Source organism: Manis pentadactyla, chromosome X (genome assembly GCF_030020395.1).
Source record: "Manis pentadactyla isolate mManPen7 chromosome X, mManPen7.hap1, whole genome shotgun sequence".
NCBI classification, from domain to species: domain Eukaryota; kingdom Metazoa; phylum Chordata; class Mammalia; order Pholidota; family Manidae; genus Manis; species Manis pentadactyla.
In genome coordinates this window covers 112,099,182-112,116,451 of record NC_080038.1, presented here as the reverse complement: position 1 = coordinate 112,116,451, position 17,270 = coordinate 112,099,182, and the positions used below count along the sequence as shown (strand labels likewise).

Below are 17,270 nucleotides of genomic sequence, written 5' to 3'. Positions count from 1 at the left end.
TCCATCAATGGCCTCTTGCATCCTATCCATTCTGCTTATAAACCCTTCCAGAGTTTGTTTCATTTCTGTAATCTCCTTTCTGGCATCTGTGATCTCTCTCCGGACTTCATCCCATATCTCTTGCATATTTCTCTGCATCTCTGTCAGCATGTTTATGATTCTTATTTTGAATTCTTTGTCAGGAAGACTGCTTAGGTCTGTCTCCTTATCTGGTGTTGTCCCTGTGATCTTTGTCTGCCTGTAGTTTTGCCTTTTCATGGTGATCGGAATAGTTTGCAGAGCTGGGACGAGTGACGGCTGGAAGACCTTCCCTTCTTGTTGGTTTGTGGCCCACCTCTCCAGGGAGAACAGCAACCTCTAGTGGCTTGTGCTGGGTAGCTGTGCACAGACAGGGTTTCTGCTTCCTGCCCAGCTGCTATGGAGTTTATCTCCGCTGTTGCTGTGGGCGTTGCCTGGCTCGGGCCGCTCCTCCAAAATGGTAGAGTCGCGTTGGAGGGGGAGCGGCCTGGAGGCTATTTATCTCCGTAAGGGGCCTCCGAGCTCCCTGCAGCCCAGGTAGAGAATCTACCTCTGGATTAAGTGTCCCGTGCTGCCCCTTTAAGACTTCCAAAAAGCACCCGCCAAAACAAAACAATGACCACAAAAAAAAAAAAAATTTTTTAATTAAAAAAATAAAAATAAAAATAAAAAATGTCCGCTCCTTTTACTTTATTCTCCGGCGCCAGCCTCAGGCATCTGCTCACCAGTCTTGCTGCCCTGTTTCCCTAGTATTGGGGTCCCTATTCCTTTAAGACGTGCAAAAAGTGCTTGCCAAAACAAAACAGAAAAAAAAGAAAAAAAAAAACGGCTGCTCGCTTTTCTTATGTCCTCCGGCACCAGGCCTCCGGTACCCGCTCACTGTTCTTGCTGCCCTGTTTCCCTAGTATCCAGGGCCCCCCCGCACACGCACTGTGTCTGCGCTCTGGCCTGGATGGCTGGGGCTGGGTGTTCGGCAGTCTTGTGCTGCGTCTCCCTCCCGCTCTGCCTATTCTTCTCCCGCCTGGAGCTGGGGGGAGGGGCGCTCGGGTCCCGCGGGGCCGGGGCTTGTATCTTACCCCCTTTACGAGGCACTGGGTTCTCGCAGGTGTGGATGTGGTCTGGATGTTTTCCTGTGTCCTCTGGTCTTTATTCTAGGAAGAGTTGTCTTTGTTCTATTTTCATGGATATATGTGGTTTTCGGAGGAGATTTCCACTGCTCTACTCGTGCCGCCATCTTGGCTCCGCCCTACCTAGTATCGCTTTGTGAGGAGGGCTTCCAGTGTAGTTTTTCCTAGGTGGGTGAGCTGATGGTATTTGCTGACTAGATGCCTTCCAGTTGCAGTTGGGACAAAGATGTGTTTGTTAGGCACCATCTACCATCCTTTTTTAGTTAGGGTGGCTCCTTCACCCATGGCGCAGTCCTTCTGCTTTTTAGTGTACTTGCGGGGGGGGCCTCCACTGGGGGTGTTAGGGCCATAGTGAGGAAAGGAGCTTTAGCTGTTTTTTTATTGGCCACTGTTTCAGCTGCTTTATCTGCTAGCTGGTTCCCCTGTGTTACAATGTTGCTTTCCTTTCAGCGTTCTTTGCAATGCCCAATTGCTACTTTTTGGGGGGACCAGACAGCCTTGAGGAGTTTTAGTGTTGTGCCAGCCGAGAGTTGGAGAAGAAGCAGTGTCCTTATGTGTTCATAAGGGACACAACAGCATGGGGGAACTTGACATTCAATTTTTTGTCCCAGGGTAGGTTTACCTTCTATTTTAATGAATAGAACTGTGGCTGCCAGCATCCTGAGGCAGGGTGGCCACGCTGCCGCAATCTGGTTCAGTTTCTTTGACAGGTATGCAACCGGCTGCTGCCAGGGCCTAACAGTCTATGTCAGAACACCGAGAGCTACTTTTTTTTTTCCATGTACGAAGAGATTGAAGGGCGTTTTTATATTCGGCAGGCCTCTGAAGCAGCCTCTCTTTCTAGGAAGATGGCTCTTGCCTCTTCTGTCTAGACAGGGGGCTCTCGGTCTGTCCCCCCACCCCCACCCCAGGGGGCTGTAGAGGGGTTTTGCCATTGCCGAGAATCCAGGAATCCAGATTCTGCAGAACCCGGCGGCCCCCAGGAACTCTTGTAGGCCTTTCTTCGTCTGGGGCTGTGGTAAGGAGATAATGACATTGTTTCTCTCCGGCCCTAGTGCCCTTTCTCCCTGGGTGAGGAGGAAGCCCAAGTACCAGACTTGCTGCTGGACTGCTTTTGTCCCCGTGGCTCTGAGAATAGTAACAGTCTTGTTACTGAAGGGGGCTACAGGGATTGTGACCACAGTGTTCTGCCCCTGTGTCAACCATAAATGTCATGTTTTGGCCCCCCACTTTCATTCTGACCGTGGGCTCATGAGGGCCGAGAGTGAGAGAGCCCAGTCCTTGTCAATCTGAGTCTGTTCCTGCCAGGCCAGTGAGCCTTTCCCCGTGAGGCTCCTTCCGGTAGTGACTGGGCTTCGGGGCTTTGCCTCGGTTGGGGCGCTCGTTCTTCCAGTGCCCCTTCTTTTAACAGTAAGCACACTGGTCCCTGGCTGGGGGGGGGGGTTCCTCGGCTTTCCCCCTCTTGGTGGTGGGCTTTTCTCTGCCTTTTGGTTATTTCTTTCTTTTAGAGCAGCTGCCAGGAGGCGGGCCTTTTTTTTTTTTTTTCGTTCTTCTTTCAGCCTCTCTGTCGGCCTGAACTTCTCTGTCTAGATATACTTTGTTGGCAATTTTAATCAATTCAGTGATATTTATTCTGGCAAAGCCTTCGAGTTTTTGGAGCCTTCGTCTGATGTCTGGGGCGGCTTGAGCTACAAATAAGGTGTTGGCCATTTGCTGGCTCCCTGGTGACTCAGGATTGAAGTGAGTGTAGATTCGATAAGCTTCACACAGTCTCTCATTATAGTCCCCAGGAGACTCTCCTGGTTGTTGAGTGACTGGAGATACTTTGGTCATGTTCATAGGCTTTTTGGACCCAGCTTTGATCCCCTGAAGGAGGGCGTCCTGATACTGGTGGATCTGATGCTGTCCCTTATGGGTGGTAAAGTCCCACTTGGGGCACTCCTCGGGGACAGCGATTTCAGCCCATGCACCCCGATCAAGGACCCCGGCTGCCTCTTCTCTTCCGTTGTGAACAGGTTGTGGAGAAGCTGTTGGCAGTCTTTCCAGGTGGCCGATGGGTTTGGAAGACGGATTTCATGAGATCAGCCGGGGCTTGTGGCTTTTCCGATGGGGTGTTGTATTTTTAATTGAGGAGGATAGTTGTGGAGAAGGGTTGATAGTAAAGCATGGACTGGCTGGGCTGGATGGTCCTGTCTTTATTACACCTTTCAGGCTCCTGCGTCTCTTGCGCTGGCATCTGAAGGGCGCCTGCTCCCAGCCAAGGGCTCAGTCTGGCTACTGGTCTGGGGGAGAGTGGGTCCACTGGTTCTGGAGTTGGCGGGGAGGCTGATGGTGGTGGGGTGGCCAGGACCAGGGGGCTGGGTGCTGATGGCCTTGGGGGCGCATAAAGTGGGGGCAATATTGGCTCTTCCTCTGGATCACCAGCAAGAATTTGTGGCGGCTCAGGCTTCTGTTGATTCTTTGTGGGCTGCTTTGTTGAGGCGACCAAGACCCTACCTTGTCCCTGCCTGTTGCAAGCAAATTGCACCCAAGGGGGAAGGGTCTGGGCAACTCCTAACTGGGAGTCAGTGTATGGGAACTGATAAGGATGACCTGGATCTCTAGTGATGACCCGCCAGACTCGACAGATTGTTGGGACATCTAGGGTCCCCTCAGGAGGCCACCCCACATCAAAGGCGGGCCAATCAGATGCTTCACTTGCCAGGGGTCATACTTATTCCATATTCTCCCTGAAATCCCTTTTTGAAATTTTTGATCATGGCTTCAAGAACTGTGGGTTTGCTGTGTCCCGATCCCACGATGTGTTCGTGAGACGGTGCCGCAAAGACAGACAGGGGACGGGGTGTCATACACTTCATCATTTTAACATAGAATTCCATTAAAGAAGCCTCCCGCTGCTAAAGACTATGACTCAGAAACAAAGGTTCAGCGGAGAAGAACCTAACGCTTTTAAAAAAGTGGGCCTGGCCTCTTCCCTCTTAGCCTTATGCTTGCATTGTTTTTACACTGGCAGTTTCACACAAAGAAGACAGGATGAGCAAAGCAAAGGTATGACAACTTTTTTCCCGTGAGGGATTATTCTGGAACACTGTTCAGGAGACCGTCTCCCTACTCTTGCTTTGAGCAGCATTAAACTAAAAGGTCTCCTTAAACAGCAGGAATTGGGATCTTCTCAAGGATGTGGAGGGTGGCAACATACATCTGAAGGCCTGATAGCTTCGGAGCCAGAAAATATGCTTTCCTGGGCTGGTGGGAGGAGAGGAGAAAAGGGAGAAGAGCCCTTTCTGGCCTTGATGGAATTGCTTCTCATCTTTCTTTTCAAGTGCCTGAGTCACTTCTATTTCCCAATCTCCCCCACAAAAGCTGAGGGTAGTGAACCGAATTTGGGTCATGGTGAATGAATTTTGGTAGCCACCTTCCCGTAAATCGCCTTGAGGAGCTTCTTAGGACGTTTCCCCTAGAGTCCAGTGTGCAGCCTGACCTTGTCAGCACCAATGGAGCTGGTCTGTCTGGAAACACACTGCTCTCTGACTAAGGACTCCCCTCGTCCTATCTTGCCCTTCCTTCTGGTCACAGAGGGGCAGGGTGGGGATGAAATGGGGTGCTGGGGGAGGGATGGAGGAGAATATATGGGCCGCTGCAAACTCATCACAGGCACTTGGGAAACGTCTGTGACATGCAGGGCCTACTGACAGTGACTCGGGGATGTCCCTCATGAAAGGAGGCCTCCTTGTCATTCTGTGTAAACGGCATTTCCTTGCCCATTGCCATTCATACCCTACCTGCCCCATGTGGTACACAGAGACAGATATATTGAGAATGTACGTCTTTACTGATAACACAAGTGTGGAGGGGATAAGGGTGGCATGGGCAGCATGGGTGGCCCATGGGCCCATGGCGCCAGAAGCATCCATCTGTGCTCCAGCTCTGGAACTAGGATTCTAGGGCCCCTCCATCATTACGATGGCAGGGTGGTCTGGGTCAGCTGGCGCGTTCCTGGGCACGAGGTGCTCTGATTTCGCTTGTACTTGGCCCTCCGATTCTTAAACCACATCTATAATCAGAGGGAAAATAGGATTGGTTTAGTATATGAAACAGTTAATGCCATCATAGAAAAAACACAGCATGCAACTTTATATCTGCCATTCGAATTTCAAACTGCATCAGGAGAAACTATTTAATTATTGCTAAAATAACTCCGCAAAGTTAGCACCACACCCCCTCCCTCCGGCTCACCCTCAGCTCCAGCTATGTGCCAAGCTCTGGAATAGGTTTATTACTTTGTCTCTGTGCTCCCAATTTTAATATTCTAGTGTTTTTTCCAGGTATTGGCTGGAAGTCTGGCTTATTAACTGGACCAATCCTTGCTGCTGATCCCAGGCCTGATTACAGGATAAAGAAAGGTCTGTATCCTGACAGTGGATCATCAGCTGTCCAGCTGCCTCTTGCCCCTTCCTCACTAGGGATAGGGTCAGCTTGTGTGCGGGGGAATTTGGACATTGTAAGTAGTGGGCCCTATTTAAATTCGTATTGAGGGGAAGAGCTCCCTATTTGAAAAGCCTATCTATCTTCAGTGAGAAGTAAATAATCAATAGGAAGGAACATGGATTTTTAGACAAGGTTTCCTTCATGGATGTCCTAGGGGTCATGAGTCCTTTGAAACCTCTCGAGAGTTAAAACGCAGTCTGCCCCTTTTTAGGGAGGCCTGGCCATAGGGTCCTGAGGAGTGTGTGGCTTGTCTAACTGGGACCTGAGAGTTGCTGACATCTTGGACACTGCCTTGATTCTTGTAACCTGCAGCATTAAGGGAAGTCGAGACCATCTCAAGGCACACCATGGTCACTGTTGTCAATTCTGCATGCTCCAACCTGCCCCACCCTTCAAACCTTCCTGGGCTCAGGACCAGGTCAGCCCACTCTGCTCTGGCTACAGTTCCAGGATCCTGGACCACAGCCGCTGTTGTCCAGCATGGCAGGTTATCCTAGGCGCTGCTACTCAACCAGGAGGTCCCAATCCCATCCCTTATTCTTAAGGCAAGAACGTGGAACAGGCATTTTAGGAACATAGGTGACAACAATGAGGCTAAGGGGTTGTAGCATGGCTCCTCCCTAAATATCCGCCAACTAATTTTGCAAACAGAGCAAAACTGTCAGTCCAACTTCACTATCTTCTCAGTGTCCTAGTTAATGGGCTTTACATTGTACTTAAATCCTTTTGGAAATTTCCAAACTGCGAATTTTATGTGACACAAAGGGCCTTTTTTCCCTGCCTGAAGCCTCATTTCCGCTCTCCTGTCTTAGTATTTGCAGTCTTTCTGCCGCAGGAATACATGTTTAAGAAAGGCCAGTGTGATAGAGCTCATTTTTGCGGGATCCAAAGGCACCAGTGGTCAAATCTCCATAAACATAACCAAAGCCCACAGCTGGCTGTAGCGGTCTGGGCTGATATTAGGTCTCTATCCCCAATATTGGTTTCACCAAACAGTTCTATTTGCAAAAGAAAGGAGGAAGACTGTGTATTAATTTTCTCATGGAAATGCATGCGGCAGGGTTTGGAAATAGATGAGAACCCTGACGTTTTTTTTCCTGATTTGTGGTTCCTCGTGGCTCCCATTGCCTTCAGAACGCCAGTGAGAGAACACTATATAAACCCGGAGCGGGGGGCAAGCTACTCACCAAGCATTACATTTTCCTTATCCTCTGCAATATGCCTTGCCGGCCTAAGAAACTGCTCCCAACCTCCTCCCACCCTTCCCAAGCCGAGCCAGGCCTGTGAGCCCAGCCTCTGGCATTAGGACGCCAGCACTCAATGGTCGGCTGTGTGGGGCTGCTTTTCAGGCACTCCCAGTGCCAGACCTTCAGCTCTTTGTTCATCACTGCACTCAAATGTGCACTGCAGCAAAGCTAATGAATTCAAAACTCATACCGATTTTCTTTTCTTCTTTGGGGGGAAATACCTCTTTGATAAACCTTAGGGTTCTTTTTATTTTTTTTTGGCCGCCCATTTGTCCCAGATGGGAAAAAAAGTATCATTTCCTGGGGGAATGAAAAGTACTTGAAATTAACACAGCTATGAATCTACCCTGAAAGGAGGGCCATCCTTCCCTCCCCCACCAAACAGATTCCACAAAATTCACCTCTTCAAAGTAGTACCATCACAATGGAAAAAAATAAATTCCTCAGATGTTAGAAATTCCTCAAGAGAATACTGGCACATTTAGTAGATTCATAATGTTGCATTTGCATGGTGTCTGTAAAGACCTATTTTGACTATATGTAATTCTTTTCCTGACCTGTTTCTCCCTTGTTAGGTCAAATTAATATTAATTCAACATTCTTCTTGCTTGCTTCATTCTTTAGGCAAATTTTCAAAGCTTACAAAACTTTCTTCCCATTCTCACCATAATGTGGCTATTCTAGCAATGTCTTCAGGTTGATACATCAAAGAATTAAAGAAAATTGAACTTTAGAGCTGCCGCTCTACGCTGCCTTACCAAACACTTAAAAACACCAGTGAGAGAATCAGGCAACCGGACTTTTAAGCTATCTTCCTCTGTCTCAGCTTAATTAAAAGTTACTCCTTCACTCCCCCATTTATAAACACACTCATTTTTCTAACAGCTTATGTCTGGTTTTAAGTGATTTAGCACAACTGAACCCTCTCATAACCTGCTCTGTGCATTAATTTGAGTACTTCCAAATTTAGGATGAGTCCCACTCTACACAGAAGTGTTCCCTACAGGATACCACTGTTAGAATGAGTGGAACGTTATTGAACATACACATATATATGTATATGGGTATTATATATTCTATATGTATATATAGATCTACATATCTATATGTTTGTAAAATATATGTATTTAGATTTGTACACAGAATAGAAGCAGTTCCTTTTTTTCCCTTTTTCTTTAAGAAATCATGTTCTCACTTGTCATGGGAAATATTCATAAGCTGGAGTTTAAATATCCCATTTTCCACCTGCAAAGATCCCTAAGGTTAAAAGTTCTTTGCCAGTGGAAAAACAACAAAAACACGAATGTGAGAATGCCTAGAATAAAAGCGTCCAATCCTCAAAGCAGGCTTCAGAACGGCTGCCCTGCCATGCAGTTGTACTCACCTGCACTCTAGCTTCAGTCTCACCTATGGATCTTGCAAGTTGGCTTCTGAAGAGAGAAAACCACAAATGTCTTAGTATTCGCAGTTGTGGATAACATTCAATATGTACATTTTATGCTTGTTTTAAATTTGTAGTCTCCCCTCAAGACCGCCCAAGTAAACTTTTCTGTCATTTACGGCCCCAGGCTTCCTTTTTAGATGGCTTCCCCTCAAAATTTAAGGTGGCACTGACAACTCAGTATCCAAGAAAAATAATTTTAATGCACCTTTAAAAAAAATTAATGCAAAGAGTCTAATGAACAAATTATCACAACTTTTAATAAAAGAACAATCCATCAACTGGGGTTGCATGACAGTACCTCACTCTCCTTCCCTGATTCCACTAAAATTTTATTTACTAAAAAGGGCCACTAGCACAGGTGGCAAAAGCAAGAAACACATACATGGGACTACATCAAAATTTAAAACTTCTGTGCATCAAAGGACACAAACGGAGTGAAAAGACAACCCATGGAATGGGAGAAAATATTTTCAAATCATGTATCTGATAAGGAGTTACTATACAGAATATATTAAGAATTCCTACAACTCGACAGTAAAGAAACACCCAGATTAACAAAGGGGCAAAGGGCCCAAACTGACACTTCTTCAAAGATGACACACAAATGGCTACTATGCACGTGAAAAGATGCTCAACATCAATATTCATTAAGGAAATGCAAATCAAAACCACACTGATTTCCTCCTCATCCCATTAAGATAGCTACTATCAAAACACCAGAACACCAAGTGTTGATAAGGATGTGAAGAAATTGGAAGTCTTGGGAATGTAAAATGATGCAGCTGCTAAGGAAAAAACAAAATTTACAAATGGGATTAGCCTATGATCACCAATGTTCCACTTCTGCATATATACCCAAAATAATTGAAAATGGTCTTGGGAAGATATTTGTACTATTCAGAATAGCCAAAAGGCAGAAGCAACCCAAGTGCCCAGTAATAAATGGACAGGTAAAGAAAAGATGGTATTTACGCACAATGGAATATTATTAGCCCTAAAAAGGAAGGACTTCTGGGACACGCTACGACATGAATGAACCCTGAGGATATGATGCTAAGTGAAAAAAGCCAGTCCCACAAAGAAAAAACTATGATTCCACTTCCATGAGGCACTCAGAGTAGTTAAATTCATGGGAACAGATAGTAACAAAACGGTTGCCCGGGCTGAGGGGGCTGGGGGAACAGTGAGTTGCTCACAGTGTACTCACTTCTCAGGTTTCAAGATGAAGAGTCCTGGAGATCAGTTATACAACAATATGTGTGTACATAACACTACTGGACTGTATGTTTAAAAATGGTGAAGACACTACATTTTATGTGTATTTTGCCACAATAAAACATCAGGAGAAAAGGAACAAGACAAGGATGCCCACTCTACCCGCTTTTATTCAACACAGTGCTGCAGTTTGTAGCCATGGAAATCAGACAACACAAAGAAATAAAAGGCATCCAGTTTGGGAGGGAAAAAGTCAAACTGTCACCCTTTGCAGATGACATGATACTGTACATAAAAAACCTGAAAGAATCCACTCCAAAAGTACAACTACTATCTGAATTCAGCAAAGTTGCAGAATACAAAATTAGTACACACAAATCTGTCACAGTCCTATACACTAACGACGAACTAGCAGAAAGAGCAATCAGGAAAACAGTTCCATCCACAGTTGCATCAAAAAGAATAAAATACCCAGGAATAAACCTAACCAAGGAGGTGAAAGACCTATACCCTGAAAGCTACAAGACACTCTTGAGAGAAACTAAAGAGGGCACTAATAAATGGAAATTCATCCCATGCTCTTGGGTACCAAGAATTAGTATTGTCAAAGTGGCCAGCCTGCCTAAAGCAATCTACAGATTCACTGCAATCCCTTTCAAAACACCGAAAGCATTCTTCAAGAAACTGGAACAAATAGTTCTGAAATTCATATGGAATCACAAAAGACCCCTAATAGCCAAAGCAATCCTGAGGAGGAGGAATATAGCAGAGGGGATCTCGCTTCCCAAATCCAAGCTCTACTACAAAGCCACAGTAATCAAGACAATTTGGTACTGGCACAAGAACAGACCCATAGACCAGTGGAACAGGATAGAGAGTCCCGATATTAACCCAAGCATATATGGTCAATTAATATATGATAAAGGAGCCATGGATATACAATGGGGGAAAAGATAGCCTCTTCAACAACTGGTGTTGGCAAAACTGGACAGCTACATGTAAGAGAATGAAACTGGATTACTGTCTAACTCCAGACACAAAAGTAAGCTCAAAATGGATGAAAGACCTGAATGTAAGTCACGGAACCATAAAACTCTTAGGAGAAAACATAGGCAAAAATCTCTTGAATACCAACATGAGCATATCTCCCCAGGCAAGGGAAACAAAAGCAAAAACGAACAAGTGGGACTATATCAAACTAAAAGGCTTCTTCTGTACAGCAAAGGACACCATCAGTAGAACAAAAAGGCATCCTAGAGTATGGGAGAACATATTCATAAATGACATATCCGATAAGGGGTTGACATCCAAAACATATAAAGAGCTCATGTGCCTAAACAATGAAAAACCAAATAATCCAGTTAAAAAATGGGCCGAGGATCTGAAGAGACACTTCTCCAAAGAAGAAATTCAGATGGCCAACAGGCACATGGAAAGACGCTCCACATTGCTAATCATCAGAGAAATGCAAATTAAAACCACAGTGAGATATCTCCTTACACCAGTTAGGATGGCCAACATCCAAAAGACAAGCAACAAAAAATGCTGGCAAGGATGTGGAGAAAGGGGAACCCTCCTACACCGCTGGTGGGAATGTAAATTAGTTCAACCATTGTGGAAAGCAGTATGGAGGTTCCTCGAAAAACTAACAATAGAAATGCCAATCGACCCAGGAATTCCACTCCTAGGAATTTACCCTAAGAATGCAGGATCACAGATTCAAAAAGACATGCACCCCTATGTTTATTGCAGCGCTGTTTACAAGAGCCAAGAAATGGAAGCAACCTAAGTGTCCATCAGTAGATGAATGGATAAAGAAGATAAACAATGGAATGTTATTTAGCCATAAGAAAACAAATCCTACCATTTGCAACAACGTGGATGGAGCTAGAGGGTATGGATCTGATGGACCTCAGTGAAATAAGCCAGGCGGAGAAAGACAAGTACCAAATGATTTCACTCATCTGTGGAGTATAACAACAAAGCAAAAACTGAAGGAACAAAACAGCAGCAGACTCACAGAACCCAAGAATGGACTAACAGTTACCAAAGGGAAAGGGACTGGGGAGGGTGGGTGGGAAGGAAGGGATAAGGGGATTAAGGGGCATTATGATTAGCACACATAATGTGGGGGTGGGGCACGGGGAAGGCGGTATGGCACACAGAAGACAGACAGGTAGTGACTCTGGCATCTTACTATGCTGATGGGCAGTGACTGCAATGGGGTATGTGGTGGGGACTTGATAATGGGGGGAATCTAGCAACCACAATGTTGCTCATGTGACTGTATATTAACGACACCATAATAAAAAAATTAGGAAAAAAGTCTTATAAACCATAAGAATGGGGAAAGGACTCGAATAAGCATTGTAAAAGATGCTCAACATCGCCAATCAACAGCAAAACGCAAATCAGAACCACAGTGAGCTACCACTTCACATGCATTGAGATGACTAATATCAAAAAAACAAAATAACAAGTGTCGAAAACTAAGGAGAATCAGAATCGTTGTGTACTGCTAGTGGGAATGTAAAACAGTGCAGCCATTACGGAAGACAGTAGAGCAGTTGTTAAAGTAAATTAAAAAGAGAATTACCACACAATCCAACAATTCCACCTTTGGGTTTATACCTGAAATAATCGAAAACTGACTCCAACTGATACTTGCACACCCAAGTTCACAGCAGCATTATGCACAGCAGCCAAAAGGCAGAAGCAACCCAAGTGCCCATTAATAAAGGGACAGGTAAAGAAAATATGGCATTTACACACAACAGAATATTAGCCCTAAAAAGGAAGAGACTTCTGAGACATGCTACCACATGAATGAAGCCTCAGGATATTACACTAAGAGGAAAACTCCAGTCACAAAAAGAAAAACTGATTCCACTTACATGAGGCACTCAGTCAAATTAACGGCAATAGAGAGTACAAAACGGGTGCCAGGGCTGAGCTGGGTGGGCGAACAGCGAGTTTCTCACTGCGTATAGACTTCTTAGTTTTCAAGAGGAAGAGTCCTGGAGAGCGGTCATATAACAATACGAACGTACATAACACTACTGGACTGTAGGCTTAAAAATGGCAGAGATACTAAATTTTGCCTTTACGTAAATTTTACAATTAAAAAAAAAAAACACCAACCAGTTTCCAGACTTGATTCACATAACTACTGTGTGAAAATATTTCTGTTGCTGCACAGAAGGCATTCTCATCCCCCAACCTTGGGGCACAGGTGGCTTTTTTGGCTTAGGAAGGGAGAGAGGAGGCTGGGGGAGAGACAAAGGTGCTTGGAAATGAACCTAAACCTCCTGAAGAACAGAGTGCTCCCTGGAGCAAGCCACTTACCTTGTGAGCCTGTCCAGGTACCGAGTTTGCTCAAAAATGCTTTCCATCACCCGCACCTGCTCCGGCATGAATTTAACGCGCCAGGCACGTCGCTTCCCACGGTGGGGCAGCGCAGCCTCGGCAGCCGCCGCCGCACAAGCCGGGTCTTCAGGCTGTTGATTCTTCTGGCCACCCCCACTACCCTCGTGGCTCCCGTCGACCTCGTGGCTCCCGTCGCCCTCACGGTTCCCGTCACCTTCACGGTTGGAATCGCCCGGGAGGTCTGGAGTTCCTTCGCCAGGGTGGCCACCTCCTTCCTCGTCTGATGCTGCACCCTGCACGAATCCAGATCTTACTCCGGTTTCGTATGTTCCCAGGCAGAAGTAGCCCAGGTTATAGTAGATGCCCAGGTCATAGTAATTGCCGCTGGGCTGACGCTCCATGGCTGGAGCAAGGCAAAAGCCGTGCGCTTCCACAAACTTCTGGCCAGGAACAGAGCGGCCGGCACAGACGTTTTTTCTGGCGCCAGCTACCGGTTCTAACTGGTTTGGGGCTGGTTCTAGGCCTGCCCACACCCCTTCAGACGACTGCTATTGGCTGTCTCTTTCCCGCCAGTTGTAGTGAGTGGGACTTGCTTCGGCGCGAAAGCGGCTGGGGCGTGGCCACAAGGGGTGCTATGAGAAGGACGTGTGGTGGGGGGATGGGCGTGTGCAGAGTCAGGGCTCTACAGCTCAGCTTACTAATGAGTCAGGAGGCGTGTCTGTTGTGCGAGATTATGCAAGCCGATTTTGGGGAGGGGTCGGGAGTGGGGAGAGATGGAAGGCATGAGACCTCACACCAACTATGGGGAGCCCTTGTGAAAAGTTAGGAGACCATCTTACGGTCCAACCCTCCACATTTGGCATCCTGCATATGCTACGAGTTAATAAGCTGAAATGATTAATTAGGGGGCTGTTTCCTCCTGATTTTCTGCACGTGCACTCAAGGCAGAGCCCACCGTGTTCCCCAGGGTGTCGGCACAGGAGCTTGAGGCTGGGTCTGCAGAGCATTCTGGGTCGGGTGTGCTCTGCAAGAAACCCAAAGCGTCCCTCAAAGTTCAAGTTCTCCAAAGTTTTAGTAATGAATCTGCATCAGAGTGCAGGTGCAGATCCCAGCCCCGTGCTTAGTGCATCCAAGAACGCTTGCACTGCACAGTGGATTCCATAGTGGAGTACACGATCTGAATTCCCTTGGGGAGGATGCTTCCTCCGCTGCACTGCACTCCAGCATCTTGCTATGTTCCCCACACAGGCTCGGGTGCTCCCTGTGCTGGGTGGGCTCCTGTTGTGAACCCAGGTGAGTATCCTCCACCTTTCTGCCTGCTCCTCCTCCTCCTCCTCCCTATATAAACTAGCCCCTTTCCTCCCTTTTCCTGGAAATAACATCCTGACCTCTTGCTCAGGAAAAAATAACATTTTATTTATAGTCAAATAAAAAAGATCCGGGCCAGGTTGAGGGCTCGGTGGTTCTCCCTTCAAGACGTGTTTTGTAGATGCTCCAGTGGTGTTCATATCCCAAATATTTAAAGTGGCTTCTAATAGTGGGCCCTAGGCTTGGAATTTTATGTCCTTTACCCTGTTTTTACCGTGGCAGCCACCAGTGTCTTCAGCATCGTTTTATGAAAGAAACCATTTTTGCGGGTCCTTGTAAGTATCATGGAGCTGAGGCACCTCACCTCCTGCGCCTAATGGGTAAGTGCCTCCCATTTCATATTTCTGGAGGACACCTAAAATTCAGCTAGAATGTGGTGACTGACTAATTCACTTTTAAAAAGATGTCCAGGGATGGCAATCCCACAACCTCTCTCTGACTTCAACCAAATTGTTTCCTTTGCAGGCTGGCACTTGGGGATTAGCAGGCCTCCCCTCCTCTTGGCTAGATTATTGATGATGGATTTTCAACCTTGAATCAGTTATTACACGAGAGACCCAACGGGTTTTCCTCATGGTTTGCAATAGACTAGTTAGGAAATCTGTGACAGCACAGGGGGTGTGTCCTTCCACAGATTTCCACAGTGGGCTCCACTGTTATCTAACCTCCAGTCCCTCTCCTCTAGGTGAGTGTTGCTCTACCTCCATACCAGCTATTCCAGTATTTACTTCAACTTTTTAAGTTAGATGTAGTTTAATTTTTATTTTAAAATAAAGGTGGTGTTCTATTCCAAGCGAAAGTAGCTAGGAATCATGGTCTGATGTGACAGATCTGATTGGGAGATCAAGGGCTCTGGAGCCAGACTGCTGGCTTCCAAATGCTGGCTTTGTTTGCCACTTGCTCTCTGGCTACTCTGACGAGCTGCTTATTCTCACTTTGCCTTGGTTTAGTTATCTTTAAAATGGGGATAACAGTTTTAACTAGTAGTTGTAATGGGGTGTTAGGAGGATGAATTGCGCTGATGACAATAAAACTTCCTAAATGACCATTACACTGTGCAGCCTCACATTTCCTACTTCAGTCACTTTCATATTTTTTATTCACAAGGGTCCAAGAGAGGAGAGACTGCTATCCTCTGGCAGTGTTCAGTGAAGATAGGGACATTTTCGTGTGAAAATGACACTTGTATCATGTCTTTTTTTTTTTTTTTTTTAACCAGTGTGCTTCAGCCAATAAGCCTATGTTGGCTTCTTCATGTATAAGCTCTGTGCCAGCAAGTGTATCAGAAGAGTGCTTATGTCAATCAACAGTTCTTTTTCTGGAGCCTTAGATACTTTATCCCTAGGAGCCAGAAAATAGTAATGAAATAATAGTTTCCATGTTTTACGTGCCTATTCTGGGTCCAACAGGAGGACAAGCACTATATGACTCATAATTTGCAGGCATGACAGAGTCTAATTCACATTTTACCCATCACATCACTCTGGCTCCCAAGTGGAGAAGGGTCATAGGCAGGAAAGGTGAAAACATGGAGACAGGAGGCTAATGCAACGCCCCGCTTTAGGATGATAGTGGTTAGATTTAAGGCATGTGGGAAAAGTGAAAGGTGTGGGGATGTGTTTTTGAGATGCAGTTAAGATATACTAATGAGCTGGATGTTTGGAGTTGCAGAAAGAAGCTACATGCATTAAGTCATTGAACCCTCACGAAAACTCTCTATGATGTAGGCACTGTCATTATCGCCATTTTTCAGGTAAGGAAGCTGAGAGTCAGACAGGCTCATGTACTGGCCCAGGACACACAGTGAGCCAGGCTTTGGACCTGTGCTCCTAACTGCCTCTTCTCATTATTGGTGGCCTTTCTCTTCCTATTTTTCTCTTACCCTACTTCATTGCTTTTTCTCCTTCCTCACTCTTCCTTGGCTGAGGATAGAACCCAAGTATCTGGCACTGGGCAGGGATCTGTACTTGTCCTCTGACGTGGATTTCATTTGTAAAACTCTGGAGCACTTAAACTTTCTCAAGGGGCACACTGGGTTTCTTCCAGACTGCATGTGACCATCCAGAGTGCTGGGCAAATCTCTCCCCAAGATCCATCCCCTAGAGCTACAGGTTGCATGGAGGGCTTTGATTTCAGCATCACTGCAAATACTTAAAGCAAGCAGCCTCCAGGCCAATCATTTCAGTTTAATTACTAGCCCCTTTGACGTTACTGGCTGCTGGATATGGAGGGCTGGGTCAAAAGACATCTCCAAACTTTGTTCCAAGAGCTAGAATGAGGTCTCCTCTCTTTCCTCTTCGTATCCAAATCAGCTTGTAAAACCAAGCAAAGCCCCGTGCTCTGGACAGGCACCCCACTAACTTGGGTGTACCTGGCTGAGCTGCACTATAGATCCCCCATTCAGTACACACCCACACACCCTACAGGCACCCTTCTTCTTCCTCAACTTATGATTTCATTGGTCAGAGACGTTTCTAGTGTCTTTCTAACACATTTTTGGTGTATATGGATATATGCTCAAATAAATTGTTGTATAGTATTTGAATGAATGGTGAAAAATATATTTGCTCTTAGAATCATGTGCACTAATAAGAAATGCTATAAAGAGAATGCCTTTAAGAAATCTAGTGAGCCTCAAACATTTAAAAAATACTTTTATATGGTATATATTTATAAATTTAGTATGCATAAATATATAAAACATTTGTAAATAATATACAAAATGTTCATAATAGAAAATTATAAATTATGTTACCATATTCTATTATATATTTAGATTTTATTTATATAAAAAATTTAAATATTTATATTTTGATAGTTCAATAATTATATTCTAAATACATTTTATGTTAATCATACATTTAGGTTTTAATTATATATTAAAATGTAAATATGCCCATATTTTAAGAATTCAATAATTCTGAATATAAAAATTTTAGGTTGGTTATATTTATTTTATATAAAACAAAGTTATTCCTAAGTGTTTTTATATTTACA

General features: G+C 45.3%; 1 protein-coding gene across 1 annotated transcript; it reads right to left on the bottom strand.

Annotated features, from left to right (window-relative positions):
* Positions 1–4,978: 4,978 nt before the first annotated feature.
* Positions 4,979–13,306, bottom strand: LOC130681813 (rhox homeobox family member 1-like). The gene is made up of 3 exons (XM_057495389.1): positions 12,885–13,306; positions 8,265–8,310; positions 4,979–5,199 (listed from the first exon to the last, which is right to left on the bottom strand). The coding sequence occupies exons 1-3, from the start codon at positions 13,304–13,306 to the stop codon at positions 5,104–5,106; spliced, it is 564 nt and encodes a 187-aa protein (XP_057351372.1). The 3' UTR covers positions 4,979–5,103.
* Positions 13,307–17,270: the final 3,964 nt, after the last annotated feature.

Excerpts from the sequence above, each read along its gene's own strand:
- LOC130681813 (XM_057495389.1), bottom strand. The coding sequence starts at position 13,306 with ATGGAGCGTCAGCCCAGCGGCAATTACTATGACCTGGGCATCTACTAT. Across the intron at positions 8,311-12,884 it reads TACCTGGACAGGCTCACAAG|AAGCCAACTTGCAAGATCCA; the intron begins GTAAGTGGCTTG and ends TTCTCTCTTCAG. Across the intron at positions 5,200-8,264 it reads AGACTGAAGCTAGAGTGCAG|ATGTGGTTTAAGAATCGGAG; the intron begins GTGAGTACAACT and ends CTCTGATTATAG.